The 18585-nt window shown below is 43.8% G+C and overlaps 1 protein-coding gene and 1 long non-coding RNA gene across 3 annotated transcripts; one reads left to right on the top strand and one right to left on the bottom strand.

The window, feature by feature from the left end:
• The first annotated feature begins 5630 nt into the window (after positions 1 to 5630).
• On the top strand, positions 5631 to 8489 carry LOC129447214 (uncharacterized). The gene is made up of 3 exons (XR_012372545.1): positions 5631 to 6428; positions 7796 to 7873; positions 8119 to 8489. It is a non-coding gene; the product is annotated as an uncharacterized lncRNA (long non-coding RNA).
• Positions 8490 to 9421: 932 nt separating this feature from the next.
• On the bottom strand, positions 9422 to 18378 carry ewsr1a (EWS RNA-binding protein 1a). Of its 2 annotated transcripts, none has more exons than XM_073874091.1 (15): positions 18308 to 18378; positions 17497 to 17533; positions 17354 to 17405; positions 17125 to 17263; positions 16241 to 16454; positions 15211 to 15524; positions 14849 to 15038; positions 12162 to 12199; positions 11828 to 11845; positions 11312 to 11427; positions 10781 to 10910; positions 10571 to 10690; positions 10252 to 10491; positions 9893 to 10130; positions 9422 to 9809 (listed from the first exon to the last, which is right to left on the bottom strand). In XM_073874091.1, exons 1-15 carry the CDS (start codon positions 18321 to 18323, stop codon positions 9770 to 9772), a joined length of 1902 nt encoding a protein of 633 aa, XP_073730192.1. In that variant the 5' UTR covers positions 18324 to 18378; the 3' UTR covers positions 9422 to 9769. The 2 variants fall into 2 exon arrangements, with proteins under 2 accessions (XP_073730192.1, XP_055064851.2); XM_055208876.2 differs by lacking the exon at positions 11828 to 11845 and adding an exon at positions 11506 to 11517 and having other exon boundaries at positions 15211 to 15527; positions 18308 to 18377.
• Positions 18379 to 18585: the final 207 nt, after the last annotated feature.

Below are 18585 nucleotides of genomic sequence, written 5' to 3'. Positions count from 1 at the left end.
GACCAGAGCATATGTGCAAATGGGACAGGGCCGTTTGCCATCCTAGAAGTCTTGGACTTCAAGGGTCTCAGACCCTACCGGCCAATCCCGACGAGAGGTGTCCAAAGCATATGCGCAAGCGGGACAGGGCCGCTTGCCTTCCTGCAAATCTTGGACTTCTAGGGACTTTGGCCATACTGGCCGAGTTGGCAAGGTGCCCATAGCATATGTGCAAACTGGACAGGGCCGTTTGCCATCCTAGAAGTCTTGGACTTCAAGGGTCTCAGACCCTACCGGCCAATCCTGACAAGAGGTGTCCAGAGCATACGCGCAAGCAGGACAGGGCCGCTTTCTGTCTTGGACATCTAGGGACTTTGACCATACTGGCCGAGTTGGTTAGGTGCCCAGAGCATATGTGCAAATGGGACAGGGCTGTTTGCCTTCCTTGAAGTCTTGGACTTCAAGGGTCTCAGACCCTACCGGCCAATCCCGACAAGAGGTGTCCAAAGCATACGCACAAGCAGGACAGGGCCGCTTGCCTTCCTGCAAATCTTGGACTTCTAGGGACTTTGACCATACTGGCCGTGTTGGCAAGGTGCCCAGAGCATATGTGCAAACGGGACAGGGCCGTTTGCCATCCTAGAAGTCTTGGACTTCCAGGGTCTCAGACCCTACCGGCCAACCCCGACGAGAGGTGTCCAAAGCATACGCACAAACGGGACAGGGCTGTTTGGCATCCTAGAAGTCTTGGACTTCAAGGGTCTCAGACCCTACCGGACAATCCCGTCAAGAGGTGTCCAGAGCATACGCGCAAGCGGGACAGGGCCGCTTTCCGTCTTGGACTTCTAGGGACTTTGACCATACTGGCCGAGTTGGTTAGGTGCCCAAAACATATGTGCAAACGGGACAGGGCCGTTTGCCATCCTAGAAGTCTTGGACTTCAAGGGTCTCAGACCCTACCGGCCAATCCCGACGAGAGGTGTCCAAAGCATACGCCCACGCGGGACAGGGCCGATTGCCTTCCTGCAAATCTTGGACTTCTAGGGACTTTGACCATACTGGCCGAGTTGGCAAGGTGCCCAGAGCATATGTGCAAACGGGACAGGGCCGTTTGCCATCCTAGAAGTCTTGGACCAGAGCATATGTGCAAACGGGACAGGGCCGTTTGCCATCCTAGAAGTCTTGGACTTCAAGGGTCTCAGACCCTACCGGCCAATCCCGACAAAAGGTGCCCAGAGCATATGTGCAAGCAGGACAGGGCAGCTTGCCTTCCTGCAAATCTTGGACTTCTAGGGACTTTGACCATACTGGCCGAGTTGGCAAGGTGCCCAGAGCACATGTGCAAACGGGACAGGGCCGTTTGCCATCCTAGAAGTCTTAGACTTCAAGGGTCTCAGACCCTACTGTCCAAGCCTGACGATAAGTCTTGGGCTGGAAATTTTGAACTTCCAAAGTCTATGACCCTATCGGGCAAACCCGACAAGAGGTGTCCAGAGCATACGCTCAAGCGGGACAGGGACGCTTTCTGTCTTGGACTTCTAGGGACTTTGGCCATACTGGGCGAGTTGGCAAGGTGCCCAGAGCATATGTGCAAACGGGACAGGGCTGTTTGCCATCCTAGAAGTCATGGACTTCAAGGGTCTCAGACCCTACCGGCCAATCCCGACGAGAGGTGTCCAAAGCATACGCATAAGCGGGACAGGGCCGCTTGCCTTCCTGCAAATCTTGGACTTCTAGGGACTTTGACCATACTGGCCGAGTTGGCAAGTTGCTCAGAGCATATGTGCAAACGGGACAGGGCCGTTTGCCATCCTAGAAGTCTTGGACTTCAAGGGTCTCAGACCCTACCCGCCAATCCCCACCAGAGGTGTCCAAAGCATACGCACAAGCGGGACAGGGCCGATTGCCTTCCTGCAAATCTTGGACTTCTGTTGTCTTTGATCCTACTGGCAGAGCCCGACAAGAAGTCTTGGACTTCTGGAAGTCTTGGACTTCCAGGGTCTCCGACCCTACTGTCCAAGCCTGACGATAAGTCTTGGGCTGGAAGTTTTTAACTTCCAAGGTCTATGACCCTATCGGGCAAACCCGACAAGAGGTGTCCAGAGCATACGAGTAAGCGGGACTGGGCCGATTGCTTTCTTGGACTTCTAGGGACTTTGACCATACTGGCCGAGTTGGCAAGGTGCCCAGAGCAAATGTGCAAACGGGACAGGGCTGTTTGCCATCCTAGAAGTCTTGGACTTCAAGGGTCTCAGACCCTACAGGCCAATCCCGACAAGAGGTGTCCAGAGCATACGCACAAGCGGGACAGGGCCGCTTGCCGTCCTGCAAATCTCGGACTTATAGGGCCTTTGACCATACTGGCCGAGTTGGCAAGGTGCCCCGAGCAGATGTGCAAACCGGACAGGGCCGTTTGCCATCTTAGAAGTCTTGAACTTCAAGGGTCTCAGACCCTACCGGCCAATCCCGACAAGAAGTGTCCAGAGCATACGCGCAAGCGGGACAGGGCCGCTTTCCGTCTAGGACTTCTAGGGACTTTGACCATACTGGCTGAGTTGGCAAGGTGCCCAGAGCATATGTGCAAACGGGACAGGGCCGTTTGCCATCCTAGAAGTCTTGGACTTCAAGGGTCTCAGACCCTACCGGCCAATCCCGACAAGAGGTGTCCAGAGCATACGCACAAACGGGACAGGGCCGCTTGCCATCCTAGAAGTCTTGGACTTTAAGGGTCTCAGACCCTACCGGCCAATCCCGACAAGAGGTGTCCAGAGCATACGCGCAAGCGGGACAGGGCCGCTTGCCTTCCTGCAAATCTTGGACTTCTAGGGACTTTGGCCATACTGGCCGAGTTGGCAAGGTGCCCAAAGCATATGTGCAAATGGGACAGGGCCGTTTGCCATCCTAGAAGTCTTGGACTTCAAGGGTCTCAGACCCTACCGGCCAATCCCGACAAGAGGTGTCCAGAACATACACGCAAGCGGGACAGGGCCGCTTTCCGTCTTGGACTTCTAGGGACTTTGACCATACTGGCTGAGTTGGCAAGGTGCCCAGAGCATATGTGCAAATGGGACAGGGCTGTTTGCCATCCTAGAAGTCTTAGACTTCAAGAGTCTCAGACCCTACTGTCCAAGCCTGACGATATGTCTTGGGCTGGAAATTTTGAACTTCCAAAGTCTATGACCCTATCGGGCAAACCCGACAAGAGGTGTCCAGAGCATACACGCAAGCGGGACAGGGACGCTTTCTGTCTTGGACTTCTAGGGACTTTGACCATACTGGCCGAGTTGGTTAGGTGCCCAGAGCATATGTGCAAACGGGACAGGGCCGTTTGCCATCCTAGAAGTCATGGACTTCAAGGGTCTCAGACCCTACCGGCCAATCCCGACGAGAGGTGTCCAAAGCATACGCACAAGCGGGACAGGGCCGCTTGCCTTCCTGCAAATCTTGGACTTCTGTTGTCTTTGATCCTACTGGCAGAGCCCGACTAGAAGTCTTGGACTTCTGGAAGTCTTGGACTTCCAGGGTCTCCGACCCTACTGTCCAAGCCTGACGATAAGTCTTGGGCTGGAAGTTTTAACTTCCAAGGTCTATGACCCTATCGGGCAAACCCGACAAGAGGTGTCCAGAGCATATGTGCAAGCAGGACAGGGCAGCTTGCCTTCATGCAAATCTTGGACTTCTAGGGACTTTGACCATACTGGCCGAGTTGGCAAGGTGCCCAGAGCACATGTGCAAAGGGGACAGGGCTGTTTGCCATCCTAGAAGTCTTGGACTTCATTTGTCTTTGAACCTACCAGCAGATCCCGACAAGAAGTCTTGGACTTCTGGAAGTCTTGGACTTCTGGAACTCTTGGACTTCCAGGGTCTCCGACCCTACTGTCCAAGCCTGACGATAAGTCTTGGGCTGGAAGTTTTTAACTTCCAAGGTCTATGACCCTATCGGGCAAACCCGACAAGAGGTGTCCAGAGCATACGCGCAAGCGGGACAGGGCCGCTTGCTGTCTTGGACTTCTAGGGACTTTGACCATACTGGCCGAGTTGGCAAGGTGCCCAGAGCATATGTGCAAACGGGACAGGGCCGTTTGCCATCCTAGAACTCTTGGACTTCAAGGGTCTCAGACCCTACCAGCCAATCCCGACGAGAGGTGTCCAAAGCATACGCGCAAGCGGGACAGGGCCGCTTGCCTTCCTGCAAATCTTGGACTTCTAGGGACTTTGATTATACTGGCCAGGTTGGCAAGGTGCCCAGAGCATATGTGCAAACGGGACAGGGCTGTTTGCCATCCTAGAAGTCTTGGACTTCAAGGGTCTCAGACCCTACCAGCCAATCCCGACGAGAGGTGTCCAAAGCATACGCGCAAGCGGGAGAGGGCCGCTTGCCTTCCTGCAAATCTTGGACTTCTAGGGACTTTGATTATACTGGCCAAGTTGGCAAGGTGCCCAGAGCATATGTGCAAATGGGACAGGGCTGTTTGCCATCCTAGAAGTCTTAGACTTCAAGAGTCTCAGACCCTACTGTCCAAGCCTGACGATATGTCTTGGGCTGGAAATTTTGAACTTCCAAAGTCTATGACCCTATCGGGCAAACCCGACAAGAGGTGTCCAGAGCATACGCGCAAGCGGGACAGGGACGCTTTCTGTCTTGGACTTCTAGGGACTTTGGCCATACTGGCCGAGTTGGCAAGGTGCCCAGAGCATATGTGCAAACGGGACAGGGCCGTTTGCCATCCTAGAAGTCATGGACTTTAAGGGTCTCAGACCCTACCGGCCAATCCCGACGAGAGGTGTCCAAAGCATACGCACAAGCGGGACAGGGCCGCTTTCCGTCCAGCAAATCTTGGACTTCTGTTGTCTTTGATGCGACAGGCAGACCCCGACTAGAAGTCGTGGACTTCTGGAAGTCTTGGACTTCCAGGGTCTCCGACCCTACTGTCCAAGCCTGACGATAAGTCTTGGGCTGGAAGTTTTAACTTCCAAGGTCTATGACCCTATCGGGCAAACCCGACAAGAGGTGTCCAGAGCATATGTGCAAGCAGGACAGGGCAGCTTGCCTTCATGCAATTCTTGGACTTCTAGGGACTTTGACCATACTGGCCGAGTTGGCAAGGTGCCCAGAGCACATGTGCAAATGGGACAGGGCTGTTTGCCATCCTAGAAGTCTTGGACTTCTGTTGTCTTTGATCCTACTGGCAGAGCCCGACAAGAAGTCTTGGACTTCTGGAAGTCTTGGACTTCTGGAACTCTTGGACTTCCAGGGTCTCCGACCCTACTGTCCAAGCCTGACGATAAGTCTTGGGCTGGAAGTTTTTAACTTCCAAGGTCTATGACCCTATCGGGCAAACCCGACAAGAGGTGTCCAGAGCATACGCGCAAGCGGGACAGGGCCGCTTGCTGTCTTGGACTTCTAGGGACTTTGTCCATACTGGCCGAGTTGGCAAGGTGCTCAGAGCATATGTGCAAACGGGACAGGGCCGTTTGCCATCCTAGAAGTCTTGGACTTCAAGGGTCTCAGACCCTACCAGCCAATCCCGACGAGAGGTGTCCACAGCATACGCGCAAGCGGGACAGGGCCGCTTTCCTTACTGCAAATATTGGACTTCTAGGGACTTTGATTATAATGGCCAAGTTTGCAAGGTTCCCAGAGCATATGTTCAAACGGGACAGGGCTGTTTGCCATCCTAGAAGTCTTGGACTTCAAGGGTCTCAGACCCTACCAGCCAATCCCGACGAGAGGTGTCCAAAGCATACGCGCAAGCGGGAGAGGGCCGCTTGCCTTCCTGCAAATCTTGGACTTCTAGGGACTTTGATTATACTGGCCAAGTTGGCAAGGTGCCCAGAGCATATGTGCAAACGGGACAGGGCCGTTTGCCATCCTGCAAGTCTTGGACTTCTAGGGTCTTGACCCTACCAGCTGAGCCCAACGAGAAGTCTTGAACTTCTAGGGTCTTGGACTTTTAGGGTCTTTGACCATACCGGATGAGCCCGATGAGAAGTCTTGGACTTCTGGAAGTCTTGGACTGTTCTCGAAAGGGAACAACGTAAAGCTAGGCAAACACTAAACATACTAGCCTAAACTGAACTATAAACTTCACAGTAAACTAAACTTTAAATAACTAGACTTAATAGACTTCATACAGGAAACATACAAACACATCACCACATGACAGCAAACACAAGTTTATCAAGGGGGCAACAGGTGTAGGGCATATAACAATAGCAAGATAATTAACCCAATTAACACCAAAGCAAACAATGACCATATGCTTCCACACAAAACAAGTAACGTTGTCACGATCCTGACAAAAGACTAGAAAAGCATGAATGATAGAGGCAGGATCGTGACATATGGTGAAATTGTCATATTTTTGTCTTTAACTTCTTCTGTGAGTTCAATTTGTTTTACAGATAGTAAAAACATTTGATGGATTGTTGTTAGATGATCAACTCATGTAAGTAGATCTCTGTTGTTTGTCCTGCATTTGTCTTGTCTAATTTTTCCTGACCGCAGTTGTCAATAACAAATGTTACCCTGGACCAAAAATGCAGTCATAAGTCGCACAGGTATATTTATAGCAATAGCCAACAATACATTGTATGAGTCAAAATTATTGATTTTTCTTGATGAAAATTCTTAGGATATTAAGTAAAGAACATGTTTTATGAAGATATTTGTGAATTTCATAACGTACATATATTAAAACTTCATTTTTATAAGTGGATGAAGTTGCTAAGGACTTCATTTGGACAACTTTCAAGGCGATAATCTCCATATTTAGCTTTTTCTGGCCACCCTCCGTTTCCAGATTTTCAAATAGTTGTATTTTGGCCCAATATTTTGATCTTTCCTAATAAAAACCATACATCAATGGAAAGCCTTTTTTCAACTTTCAGATGATGATATGTAAATCTCAATTTAAAAAATGTACCCTTATGACTGGTTTTGTGGTCCAGGGAGGTGTATTGCAGAAACTTTCTATTTTAGGTCTTAAAGGAATAGTCTACTCATTTTCAATATTAAAATATGTTATTACCTTAACTAAGAACTGTTGAATCATTCCTCTGTCATCTGTGTGTGTGCACGTAAGCACTGGAGCGCGCTGCTACGCTACGATAGCATTTAGCTTAGCCCCATTCATTCAATGGTACCATTTAGAGATAAAGTTAGAAGTGACCAAACACATCAACGTTTTTCCTATTTAAGACGAGTAGTTATACGAGCAAGTTTGGTGGTACAAAATAAAACACAGCGCTTTTCTAAGCGGATTTAAAAGAGTAACTATATTTTATGGCGTAATAGCACTTTTGGGAGTACTTCGACTCGCCTGAAAAGTCCGTTCCCCTTCTCACTCTCATAATGGGAGAGGGAGGGTGTTACTGCGCCGAGTCGAAGTACTCCCAAAAGTGCTATTACGCCATACAATATAGTTCATCTTTTAAATCCGCTTAGAAAAGCGCTATGTTTTATTTTGTACCACCAAACTTGCTCGTATAACTACTCGTCTTAAATAGGAAAAACGTTGATGTGTTTGGTCACTTCTAACTTTATCTCTAAATGGTACCATTGAATGAATGGGGCTAAGCTAAATGCTATCGTAGCGTCGCAGCGCGCTCCAGTGCTTACGTGCACACACACAGATGACAGAGGGATGATTCAACAGTTCTTAGTTAAGGTAATAACATATTTTAATATTGAAAATGAGTAGACTATTCCTTTAACTTAAGATATGATATGGTAAATTTGGATTTTTTGCAAATTCATATTACAGAAGCAAATCGTAATCATAGTCTGTGTATTCTATTATTGTTTTTGTTTTAGCATCAATGATGAGGCACTTCAGGAGTGGCAGGCTGTGCAGAAGGGCACATCTCAAAACATGCAGCTGGACAATAAGAGGTATGGTATCCATTACAGCTCTCTTTATTTCTTACCAAATCTAAACTAGACTAAATCCCGGTACACACCAAAAGGTAATCGGGCTGAATTTGGGTCGATTTTCCCCCTAGGTAAAGTCCCAATCATCTTTGCGGTCGAACCGATTATCTTAGATTTTGCTTTAGTGCGTGGTGTGTTAAGAACGTCTGAATCTGAATTATAATTGAATATGATCATTAATTGACATGTTTCTGTTTTTTAATTAGAAATTAAAAACCAGACTCCATGACTGATGGAAAGCTCTTCATACAGGCATCAGTCAATCAGATATCTGAAACACCTGAGAGGATGCTGCACATTCACTGTGCTGAAACTGTGAAGACAACTCAGACAGAGACTAAAAAAGATTCAAAACACCACCACTGAAACACTGAAGACTGATCTTAAAAACCCTAAATGTCTAAATTTAAAAAACTGAAGATCACAGTGGAAGATTGCCATATTTAAATAAAAAAGGTTTTCAGTAAAATGAAAATAAATGGATGTTTTTTGGTCAATTTTGCAATCCTGTAACTGTTTACATCAGTGATGTTACCATGAAATACTTCATAAACCAGCAGTTGTCGTAGAGATATAACACAGTACTGATTTGTATTCACTGTCACTTACAATATAACAAAAAAAAGTTTTTTTTAAATGTAAACTAGATCAAATAACAAAAACTCTGTGTGACTATAGGGGTGGTTTCCCGGACAGGGATTAGACTAGTCTAGCGCAACACTTGCGTAAACGCTCTGCTCCTCACCACAGGGCATCTTAGGTGCTGCGAGCAAATCACTTCGTCCAAGTAGCAGTGCTTCGCCTTCTGAGAATATAGTTCCCAGTAGTATATGGTTAAGAGATGGCTGTCTCCAATTACCTTGTTTATACACACTGTGACTTTACAAACCACAACATATTGATAGGAAAATGTTGCCACTATTTAGTCACTTATTGGGAGCAGTATGCTAGCTGGTGCCATTTACTTCCAGTCTTTATGCTAAGCTAAGCTAGCGGTGGGTGCATCAGACAGAGTTATGGCAGGCACGTATATTTAAAAAGTATGTATGGACTTTTCTAACTCTGGGGATATGGTGAATAAGCTAAAGTCCCCAAAAGTCGACATGTACCTAAATACAACTATTTTGTTGGTGTGAAATTACACAAAAATCGAAAATGTATAGTTAGATCTTCAATCTTCCCTCAAAGGAGCTCCAACAGTCCACTCAGAGCAGCTGTCAATCATAACGACACTCCCAATTCTAAAATTAAATTATCACAACAATGAACAATTCAACATATATCAGGGTAATAACTACCTTAAAGGACAAAAAACATCTTTTTAAATTTTTATTTGACCCAAGTCCCGTTCGTTTGTATTGAGAGGGCAGGGTTTATGACTTGTACTGCATCCAGCCACCAGGGGCCAATCAAAGAACCAGCAGCTTCACTTTTGCACTGCTGACATAATGCTCTACCACTGAGCCACACAGGAACATGATTCAAATGTAGATGAAGGAACCCAGAAAATGGTTTTCTTTTTTTATTCAACATTTGCACACAGTAAAGCAGCGTAAAGCAAATGAAGCGCATTGGGATTAAAAAAACCTCACAGTTCCACAAATACCTTAATGACAAATCCAAATAGCACACTGAACACTGAGAATTTACAACATGTGCATCTGGTTTTACTGATGGTTCTTAAACAGAACAAAAAGAGCACGGAACACAAAAGTTAAAAAAATAAAATTAAACGTTCATTGAGGACTAACGGCCAAGCAGTAACAACTTCCATACCATTTATAAATATGGAATTACAGCTTTAAAAACATTTGAAAAACAAACGAGGGAAGTTTATGACCAGCAGCGACGCTTCTCTCAGTATGGTCTCTCTCTCCGGTCCTGGCGATGGTCTCCCCTGTAAAAACAGAGATTATGCATTACTCTCTTGTTAAGACAACCCCTTCATGACTTCATTCAGACAAGCATCTAAAAACTTACTTCATATCCATTTTACCAGGTGGTCCCATTCCTCGTCCCCTCCTTCCCATGTCATCCATAGGAGGCCCACCACGACCCCTTCCGCCAAATCCTCCTCTGTCCATGCCTCGTCCTCCTCTGAAGCCACCACGATCTCCACCTCTGCCCCCACGGAAGCCTCCGGGTCCCCCGGGACCTCCACGGTCCATTCCACCGCGACCACGCATGCCGCCGGGGCCACCGCGACCACGGTCACCCCCTGAACATCACACAGATATAAATTTGAATCACAAACTTCCGAATGCAAATATCGGAAGCAGTTGTAAAGCTCAAACTAGCACGATCCAAGGTTCTAAAATAGAAAGTAACAAGAAAATAACCTGGAGGAGGGAAAGGTGGAGGTCCGAATCCTTCAGGTTTAGGTGCCTTGCATTGGTTACACTCCATCCTCCAGGCAAAGTTCTGGTTTCCACATCCAGCATTTGGACACTGCCAGTCTCCTGCCCTCTGCTGCATGTTTCCTCCGGTTGGTCCACCACGGCCCATTCCCCTGGGACCACCACGAGGCATGAATCCACCTCGATCACCACCTCTACCCATCCCACCACGACCCATCATTCCTATAGGACAAGAGATTGTTAACCCACAAAAAAACTAATAATAATAATAATAAAAAATAAGTACGACATCACAGCCCACCTCCTCGTCCCATCATGCCACCACGGTCTCCTCTCATTGGCATGCCCCCACGCATCATCCCCATCATGGGCTTCCTTCGTGCCATCGAGACTTTTAATTTCTTGCCCTGGAAATCTTTCCCTGGTGAGGAACGTTGAGTTTTAACGTCTCAGAATTATTCAATAAATGAGAAAGGACGTTTTAGGTAAAGCAAGTCCAAAAAAAACCTACCATCAAACCACTCAACTGCTGCCTTAGCAGATGGAGGCTCTTCGTATGACAAAGTGGCATCACCTTTGGGTTTTCCAGAATCTTTGTCTGTGTATATGTTAATGGCATGCAGGCCTGTTCGCTTGTTTATCTGGGAGAGAAAGTGAAAATACCTCATCATACTTCCAACTAAAGACATTTATTTTAACGTTATTTTACAAATAATCACATACGGCAAAGCCAGGAAAAGGGGGAATATGGCTGTCCATATTAAACAGATATAATAAATAAATATACAATAATATAAATAATATAATAATACTAAAATATATAATATAAATAATAAAATAATTGAATAATAATATAATATATAAACAAATAAAAATATAATATATAAATAAATATTAATAATAAAATATATAAACAAATAATAGTATAATATATAAATATATAATAGTATAATATATAAATATATAATTAAATATATATATAAAAAAAATTTATATTTATATATATATATATATATATATTTGAATAACCACTATCAAATACCCTAATAACGCCGCTGTGCTTGAAAAACTCTGCCATTTCTTCCAGGGTAGCATTCTCAGTCAGTCCAGTAATGTAGATGGTGCTGTTTTCCGAGTCATCTTGTTCTTCTGGTCGTCCTGCAGGCAGACAGATTGTTAACAAAAAACGACATCAAAACAGAACACCACAGTAGAAATCCAGAAGTTCAGACTTACCCATGTTACCATCTGGTGCAGATTTTCATCAAGAAGGACACCAGGTGAAAAAGGAAAGATTGAGGAACAAATTAGTTTGCAGGCTGGGTATCTAAGGCACCTGACATCATCATCATCATCATGCTACCAAATCCTGGTAAAAAAAGACTGTCCCGGCACATTTGTCCTGACCATTCAAAGACAGAGGCAAAATACCATAGTGCTGCTGACCCAAATGTTTTAAATTATTGTGAAAAACTTATTTTAATGCTATCTATTGTTTTTTTTGTTTCAGTGTGATTTAAACCGAAAAAATATTCAAAAACCCTTGAAAACCAAGGACCCAAATTGGACTCCATACCTGATTTGATAACTTCAAAAAAATAGTAAACACTGAAATGGTGATACACTACATGGCTGGGTCGGCCAGTTACCATTAACTCCTATATGTGTCATTTGAAAGTAACCCGTGTGTTCATTGAAGGAGTCCATACTCAGGATTTTTTACCAATATAAATAGTTTAGTGAACCATTCTTATACAACCAATAAGAAAAACTCTTTAAAATTCTAGCCGGCAGTGTAGTTTTGCAAAGTTTTAAATATTTCCCTTTGGAAAAGCACCCATGAAAGGTGGAGAATTTCTAGTGTATGGTCTTGTGATTCTCATTAAACTTACCACCAGGCTTAATGAAGCCACCTCTGTCTCCAGCGATGCTGGGGGGGAATAAGCGAAGATATGAAGGCGATTTCCCTTAAAACAGCCACTTCCGTACCACAAAAGGGGTAATGGGGGTATTTTCACAGTTTTAACTAACTCAGACCCCCAACGAGTCCCCCATAACCCCCCTTTTAAATACAATATTTGAGATTAACACTCAGTTGGGGATGCTGTAGCATTACAAAAAATGTCTAATGCCTAAATGTACAAACTTGCATTAGTGGCTCAACAGTATTGGGGTTATATAAAGCAGAAGTGAGGGCTGATCTTTATTACCATTTTTTAGTGTAAAACCCCATTATATATTTGTACACTTGAATTGGTATTTAATTGTTTCAGATGCAGCCATCCTACAGACCCTTTCGAATGCAAATGCAAATTCAGATCATGCCATATATCAAGCTGTTTTAAGAAATCAAGCATACTCGGCCATTCCTGTACCTAGTAATGGATTTAATTCACTTGATAGACACCAAAGCAACGCAACCCAATTTGGATAAAAGCGAAAAAATGAACCGTGAGGACCTCTTGGTGGCCATTTTATCAAGAGTGGCATGTCTGCGGCTACATCTGAAACAATTTGCTTACATAAAGCTGGTACATGCACTTCAATTAAAAACAATGAAAAGCAAGTAAACCATTAACACCATTTCTCTCTACACAATGTTTACCATGTTTAAAATTACACAAAGCAAAAAGGCTATCAAAATGTTTGAATATGTTTAGATAAATACAATTTTATAGGGGTGCTGAAAAACAATTCTTTCATTCCTGTAGGAAAACACAATTGGACCACTTCTTCGCTTTAAATGTTGACACCACCAACTTTTAGTCCCCATTTCAAAAGGCTGCCGGCCCAGAACTGAGTAGTGGTACTGTAAAAGTATAGATGTGTTTACATGGCTCTCACTTTGTTACCTGTAGCGTATAAATGCGACAAAGCATGTTAAAGTTTCATAATTCACAAGACAATTGCAAATCCAAATTGTCACAAAGAAGACATACCCCGTTCCTGGGAAGGTAGGAAAATGAATGCAGTGTATTTTTACGGTTTGATATTAAGTCTTAAAGAGCACCTATTGTCCGATTTATGTTTTCGCGAATTATCGTCTCCAAGGTAAATCTCTATTCTTGGACTACAACAAACACACGTATTGTAGACAACAGTTTACTTCCTGGGCTTGTTGACGTGGACAAACCCGACATTATTATAATTCATCCCGCTTCGGACTCAGCTTTTAAACATGGTAAGGAGCGTCACATTTCGGGTTGATGTCAGAGGTATGTGAAAAATAATGTGTTTTTTAACCATAAACCACGCGAACACATTCTTTTATACCAAATACCCAAAATGTTGTTTTTTAGCAATGAAATAGGTGCTCTTTAAAGCATATACAGTCTAGTTAAAATGTATGCACAAGTTCTTAATTTTCTCACTTTATATATCACTGTGTTTGACACAACAGATGAAAACGAAGGGAAACATCAGAATAAAAAAAAAATCTGTTTTGTTTGGAGCGTCACTGCATTCACTTTCAAATTTAACTTTTTGCCTCTAGCAGCTTTTACAAAACGTCTTTGGAAAACAATAGGGTTAATTATAAAATAAGGGTTAATTTGGTTGCAAACCAGACCTATTAGAATCATAGTCAATAAATATTTAAGCTGGATGCTAGTTGAACAGGTACCCTGTTTTACACCATTTTCTCTTTCTATCAACACTTAATTCAGTAAATTAAAATTAAACTAACACCACAAATCTGTTATTTTAATACTAAATTCTGTTTGAAATAAGTGAATACACCTTTTTTTTAGGGATGCACCGATACTGGTATCGGGTATCTGCCTCGATACCACATTTTCTAAAGTACTCGTTAAAAGTCCCCCGATACCAGGGATCAATACCACGGTCTGAGAAATGTCTATGTTTGAGCGGCGTGTAAGGGGTTAATGCCTCGTGTTGTCCAAAGAGGCAGAGTTTACAACAAACTGGAAAACTAGTCCCTTGTTTTTTTGTTAAATTATATGACTAAAGCTGTTACCTGTAAATTTAAATCATGTTTTTTTATTAAGTACTCGGTATCGGCAAGTACTGAAATGCAAGTACTCGTATTACAAAAAAGTGGTATCGGTGCATCCCTATTTGTATTTATCCTACAGGATCACACTAAATACTGATGGCTTTTCTCAGACCATCTGGAGCAGGGACCTTCTAGTGCATGCTTTATGTTTATTAATCTCATTCCCTGCTAACTTCTGAATATGTTAATAAAAATGTCTTTCTGTATTATTATGTCTTAAATTAAGATAAAAGGCTTAAATGACACAAATATCTTTTTTTTCCCCAAAGCATGTTCTTAATCTTACCTTAGGCCATAATGAGGCAAAGCTGAGAGCAGCAGGGTTATGTAAACATTTGCTTTTCCTATGAAAGGAACACCTGTGGTATTACACTATGGTTTTATCGCATAGATGAGTCTAAAATTAACCTATTTAAACACTATTAAAAACTATTTTTGCTTAAATGGCAATTTAATTTTCACTAAAGATGACACCACACAGCTCTCAGCTCTGTATGGCCTCTTTCAGCTCCTGTCTGAAAGAAAGAGAGGTGGTGAGGTGAGACGGCAAAAACAATCACTTACCCCATTCCTCCTCGGTTCATGCCCCCTCGCATGCCACCACCTCCTCGCATCATGCCCCGGTCAAACCCACCCCGGCCACGCCCGCGGTTCTCCCCCCCTCCCATGCCTCGGCCCTCTCCAGGGCCCCCATATCCTCCAGACTCAGGGCCCGAGTAGCCGCCTCCGTTCTGGTGGTCCTGTCTGTAATTACCTGGAAGAATGGAAAGTGACCGGCTTAAACCCTTACTGACATGGTCTCTACTAACTAGTGTTGGGAGATATGCCCTATAGTGAGATTGTCCTATCACCAGCCTTTGATACAAGATAGAATTGGTGGGGGCTGGGGCAATACTCATTTATAACAATAAATAACCATCACTTACCATACTGGCTGGATGGTTTGTAATCTGACTGGCCGTAGCTTCCTCCAGTGCTGCCCTGCTGTCCGTACTGGCTCGCAGGAGGCTGTCCATAGGACCCAGAAGGTGGAGCATAGCTGGTAGGCGGAGCCTGTGGCTGCTGGGGAGTGGCTTGTTGGTATCCTCCCTGCTGGCTGTAGGAGCTCTGCTGTCCATATCCTCCTTGTTGGCCTTGATATCCTCCCGGTTGCTGCTGCTGCGAGTAAGAGTTTTGCTGAGGCTGCTGGGAATAAGAGCTCTGCTCATATCCAGCAGGCTGCTGGCTGCCAGCACTGTAACTGCTGAAAAAAATACAGTGATGTCTATTACATGGCTTTACATTACAGAGTAAACTCTCATGAAAGGTGGAACTCCAGAAGCAAGGTTGATAGCTTTTGAGACTATGGCTGTTTCTCAATTTGCATTCTTTAGCTATCTTGCGTCCTTGTGTTCACGCTCTACGTCATCATTAACTGTCGAAGTTCAATTCCAATTCTCAAGAACGCAAGTAGAGAAGACGTATGAAAATACCCAGATGTGTTCTTGATATCGAGAATGCATCAAGTGCAGACTTGACGCTGAAATCGCTTTACGCCCCAGAAGTCATTGCGGCAAACAATGGCAGAGGTCAGGTGAGCAACAGGAAGATCGCACACATCTCAATTCTCACAAGTGCGTTCTGTGTTCTCGCGACCCTCTGAGTTCGTTCTTCCAGGGTCGCCTGGCAAGACCGATCTTCACGAGAGTGCAAGTCCGTTCTTTGCGTTCTTGGAATTGACAAACAGCCTATGAGATTAAAGGTCTTTACGGGTCCATCCGAAAACCAGAGATCTGACTTGAGCGGATTAAGGTCTAAAAGTTTCACACGTGCTTTGGACACGGGTCATAAATAACAATAGCGCTATCGGATGTCGATGAATTTAAAATGATTGCGTTTTTGCCGAAGGAACCCATAGACATTTCTTTGGACACGAGAAGACCTCTATAATATGCATAAGTTCAGCCAGTGAGATACCTGGGAGGTGCAGCCGAAGCAGGCTGTTGTGTATATCCAGGATAAGCAGACTGAGCGCCGTAGCTGGCCTGCCCACCATATGAGGTTGGGTTGGTGCTGGTGGCCGAAGCAGCAGCCGCAGCAGTAGTGGCAGTTGAATCATAGCTGCTGGCTCCATAACCCTGGGCAGGTTGGCTGTAGCTCTGAGCTGCGGCCGGAGTGGCGCTATAACCACCTGAGAAGCACGAGTATAAATCATCGAATATAAAACAAGCACATTTAAAAAGATTTTTAACAATTGTGACCCATAACAATATAAAGGAAATTAACATCTATTTAAAGGGACACTACACTTTTTTTTGGACAATATGCTAAATTTCCAGCTCTTCTAGAGTTAAAAGTTAGAATTTTACAGTTTTGGAAATCATTCAGCCAATCTCCGGGTCTGGCGGTACCACTTTTAGCATAGCTTAGCATAATTCGTTGAATTTGATTAGACCATTAGCGCCAAAGATTTTCAACATTTTTCCCTATTTAAAACTTGACTCTTCTGTAGTTACATCGTGTGCTAAAACCAACGGAAAATTAAAAGTTGCAATTTTCTAGGCATTTTTAATTTTCTGTTGGTCTTAGTACACAATGTAACTACAGAAGAGTCAAGTTTTAAATAGGAAAAATATCAAAACTCTGGTTATTTTTTGAGCACGATGCTAATGGTCTAATAGGATTCAATGGATTATGCTAAAAGTGGTACAGCCACACCCAAAGATCAGCTGAATGGATTCCAAAACTGTAAGAATAAAATGTTTAACTCTAGGGGAGCTGGAAAATTGGCATGTTTTCAAAAAAGTGGAGTGTCCCTTTAAATAAAGTAGCTGAATTAGGTCTAAGGATCAAACACACACCACTAGCTGGTGGTGGTTGTCCATAAGAAGTTCCATAGGCCTGCTGACCATAGTTGCTTGAGGTGCTACCAGTCTGAGAGTAGGTTGAATCCGCCGGCTGGTTGTATGAACCATATCCTTGTTGTTGACCATATGACTGCTACAGAACACAAACCAAGAACATTTAATAACTCATCTACGCAATCTGTGTTGCATTTACACTGGCAAAAAAACATTTGGGCTTGTTTACCTGGGTGTTCTGTCCGTAACTTTGCGAGGGCTGGGCCGCATAGGAGCCATACCTATTGGACAACAAAAGATAAGTTACTCCACTTCATTATTCACAAGGATGAGAGATTATAAACCGTTTTATACGTTTTCAGGTATACATACCCCTGCTGGCCTCCAGCCTGGCTGTAAGTATTGTAATCTGTTGGTGAAAAGATATACATTTACATAACTGATATAAAAGCATTTACAAATACTTGTAAATGTATAGAGGGTTAGATAATGGAAAAATGTTGCAATATATGCTGTTTATCCTGGTTTATTCAGAATATAAAAGAACCAGAGCAAATATTAATTGCCAAGAACAATGACAAGGATTCAAACAGTAAATTTAATAGACAAATGCGATGGAGACTGCAATTTTTAAAAAAAAATCACTAAAAAGATTACAGATTCTCATTGTTTGTATTTCAAAGCAGACACTGAAAAAACTATTTTGTATTTAACAACAACAACAACTGATCATTTTTTACTACAAACAGTTACACAACAGATCAACGAGCCAACAATACTTAGCCCGCCACTAGACTACAGCAACGTTGCCAAGCAACAGGCCGGGACGCTGGTACTTAAAATTAAACTAATTCGGTAAAAATATAACATATTTTTAAAAAAAAAGATATTTTAGTAACATCTGCTAGCAAACTGATTGGATGTGTTTGCAGCCAAATGTAAAATGCCGCAGTTTTCCCAACCCCTCCCCCCATATCCACACGCAGGCAGACCGAACCGGCTAAACGCAACCAACGTCAGCCGATAAACGTGGTAACAGAACTATTTAATCAGTCCACCATTTTATAATACGCAAACTTATCTCGTGTTAACCAAGGCCATATAAAAACTGTTTAACAGCTCGTACTGTTTAAAATCAAGCAAATGCAATTGAATGACACAAAAGATTTCACACAGTTCTTACCTGCAGCAGACGCCATTTCGTGTGCCTTCTGTGTAGCGGACTGCGCATGCGTGGATGACACTCTCTGGACGCTACCATTATAAGATGTAGTGGTGTGAATTTATTATAAACGTAGTTATTTCGTAAATAAATGCTATTTAATGTTACAAATTTTACTTAAGGTTGTCTTGAATGCAGTTTCGTCAGGTCAAACACATCAAACCTTAACAATAAGCGTGGAAATGTAATATGACGATTGGCTTAATGGATTCGTCCGGAGAATCTATGGAATGACCTAC

This window comes from Misgurnus anguillicaudatus, chromosome 12, assembly GCF_027580225.2.
Source record: "Misgurnus anguillicaudatus chromosome 12, ASM2758022v2, whole genome shotgun sequence".
Classification (NCBI taxonomy): domain Eukaryota; kingdom Metazoa; phylum Chordata; class Actinopteri; order Cypriniformes; family Cobitidae; genus Misgurnus; species Misgurnus anguillicaudatus.
Note: the sequence above shows the minus strand (reverse complement) of the source record. Positions and strands in the feature narration are given on the sequence as shown.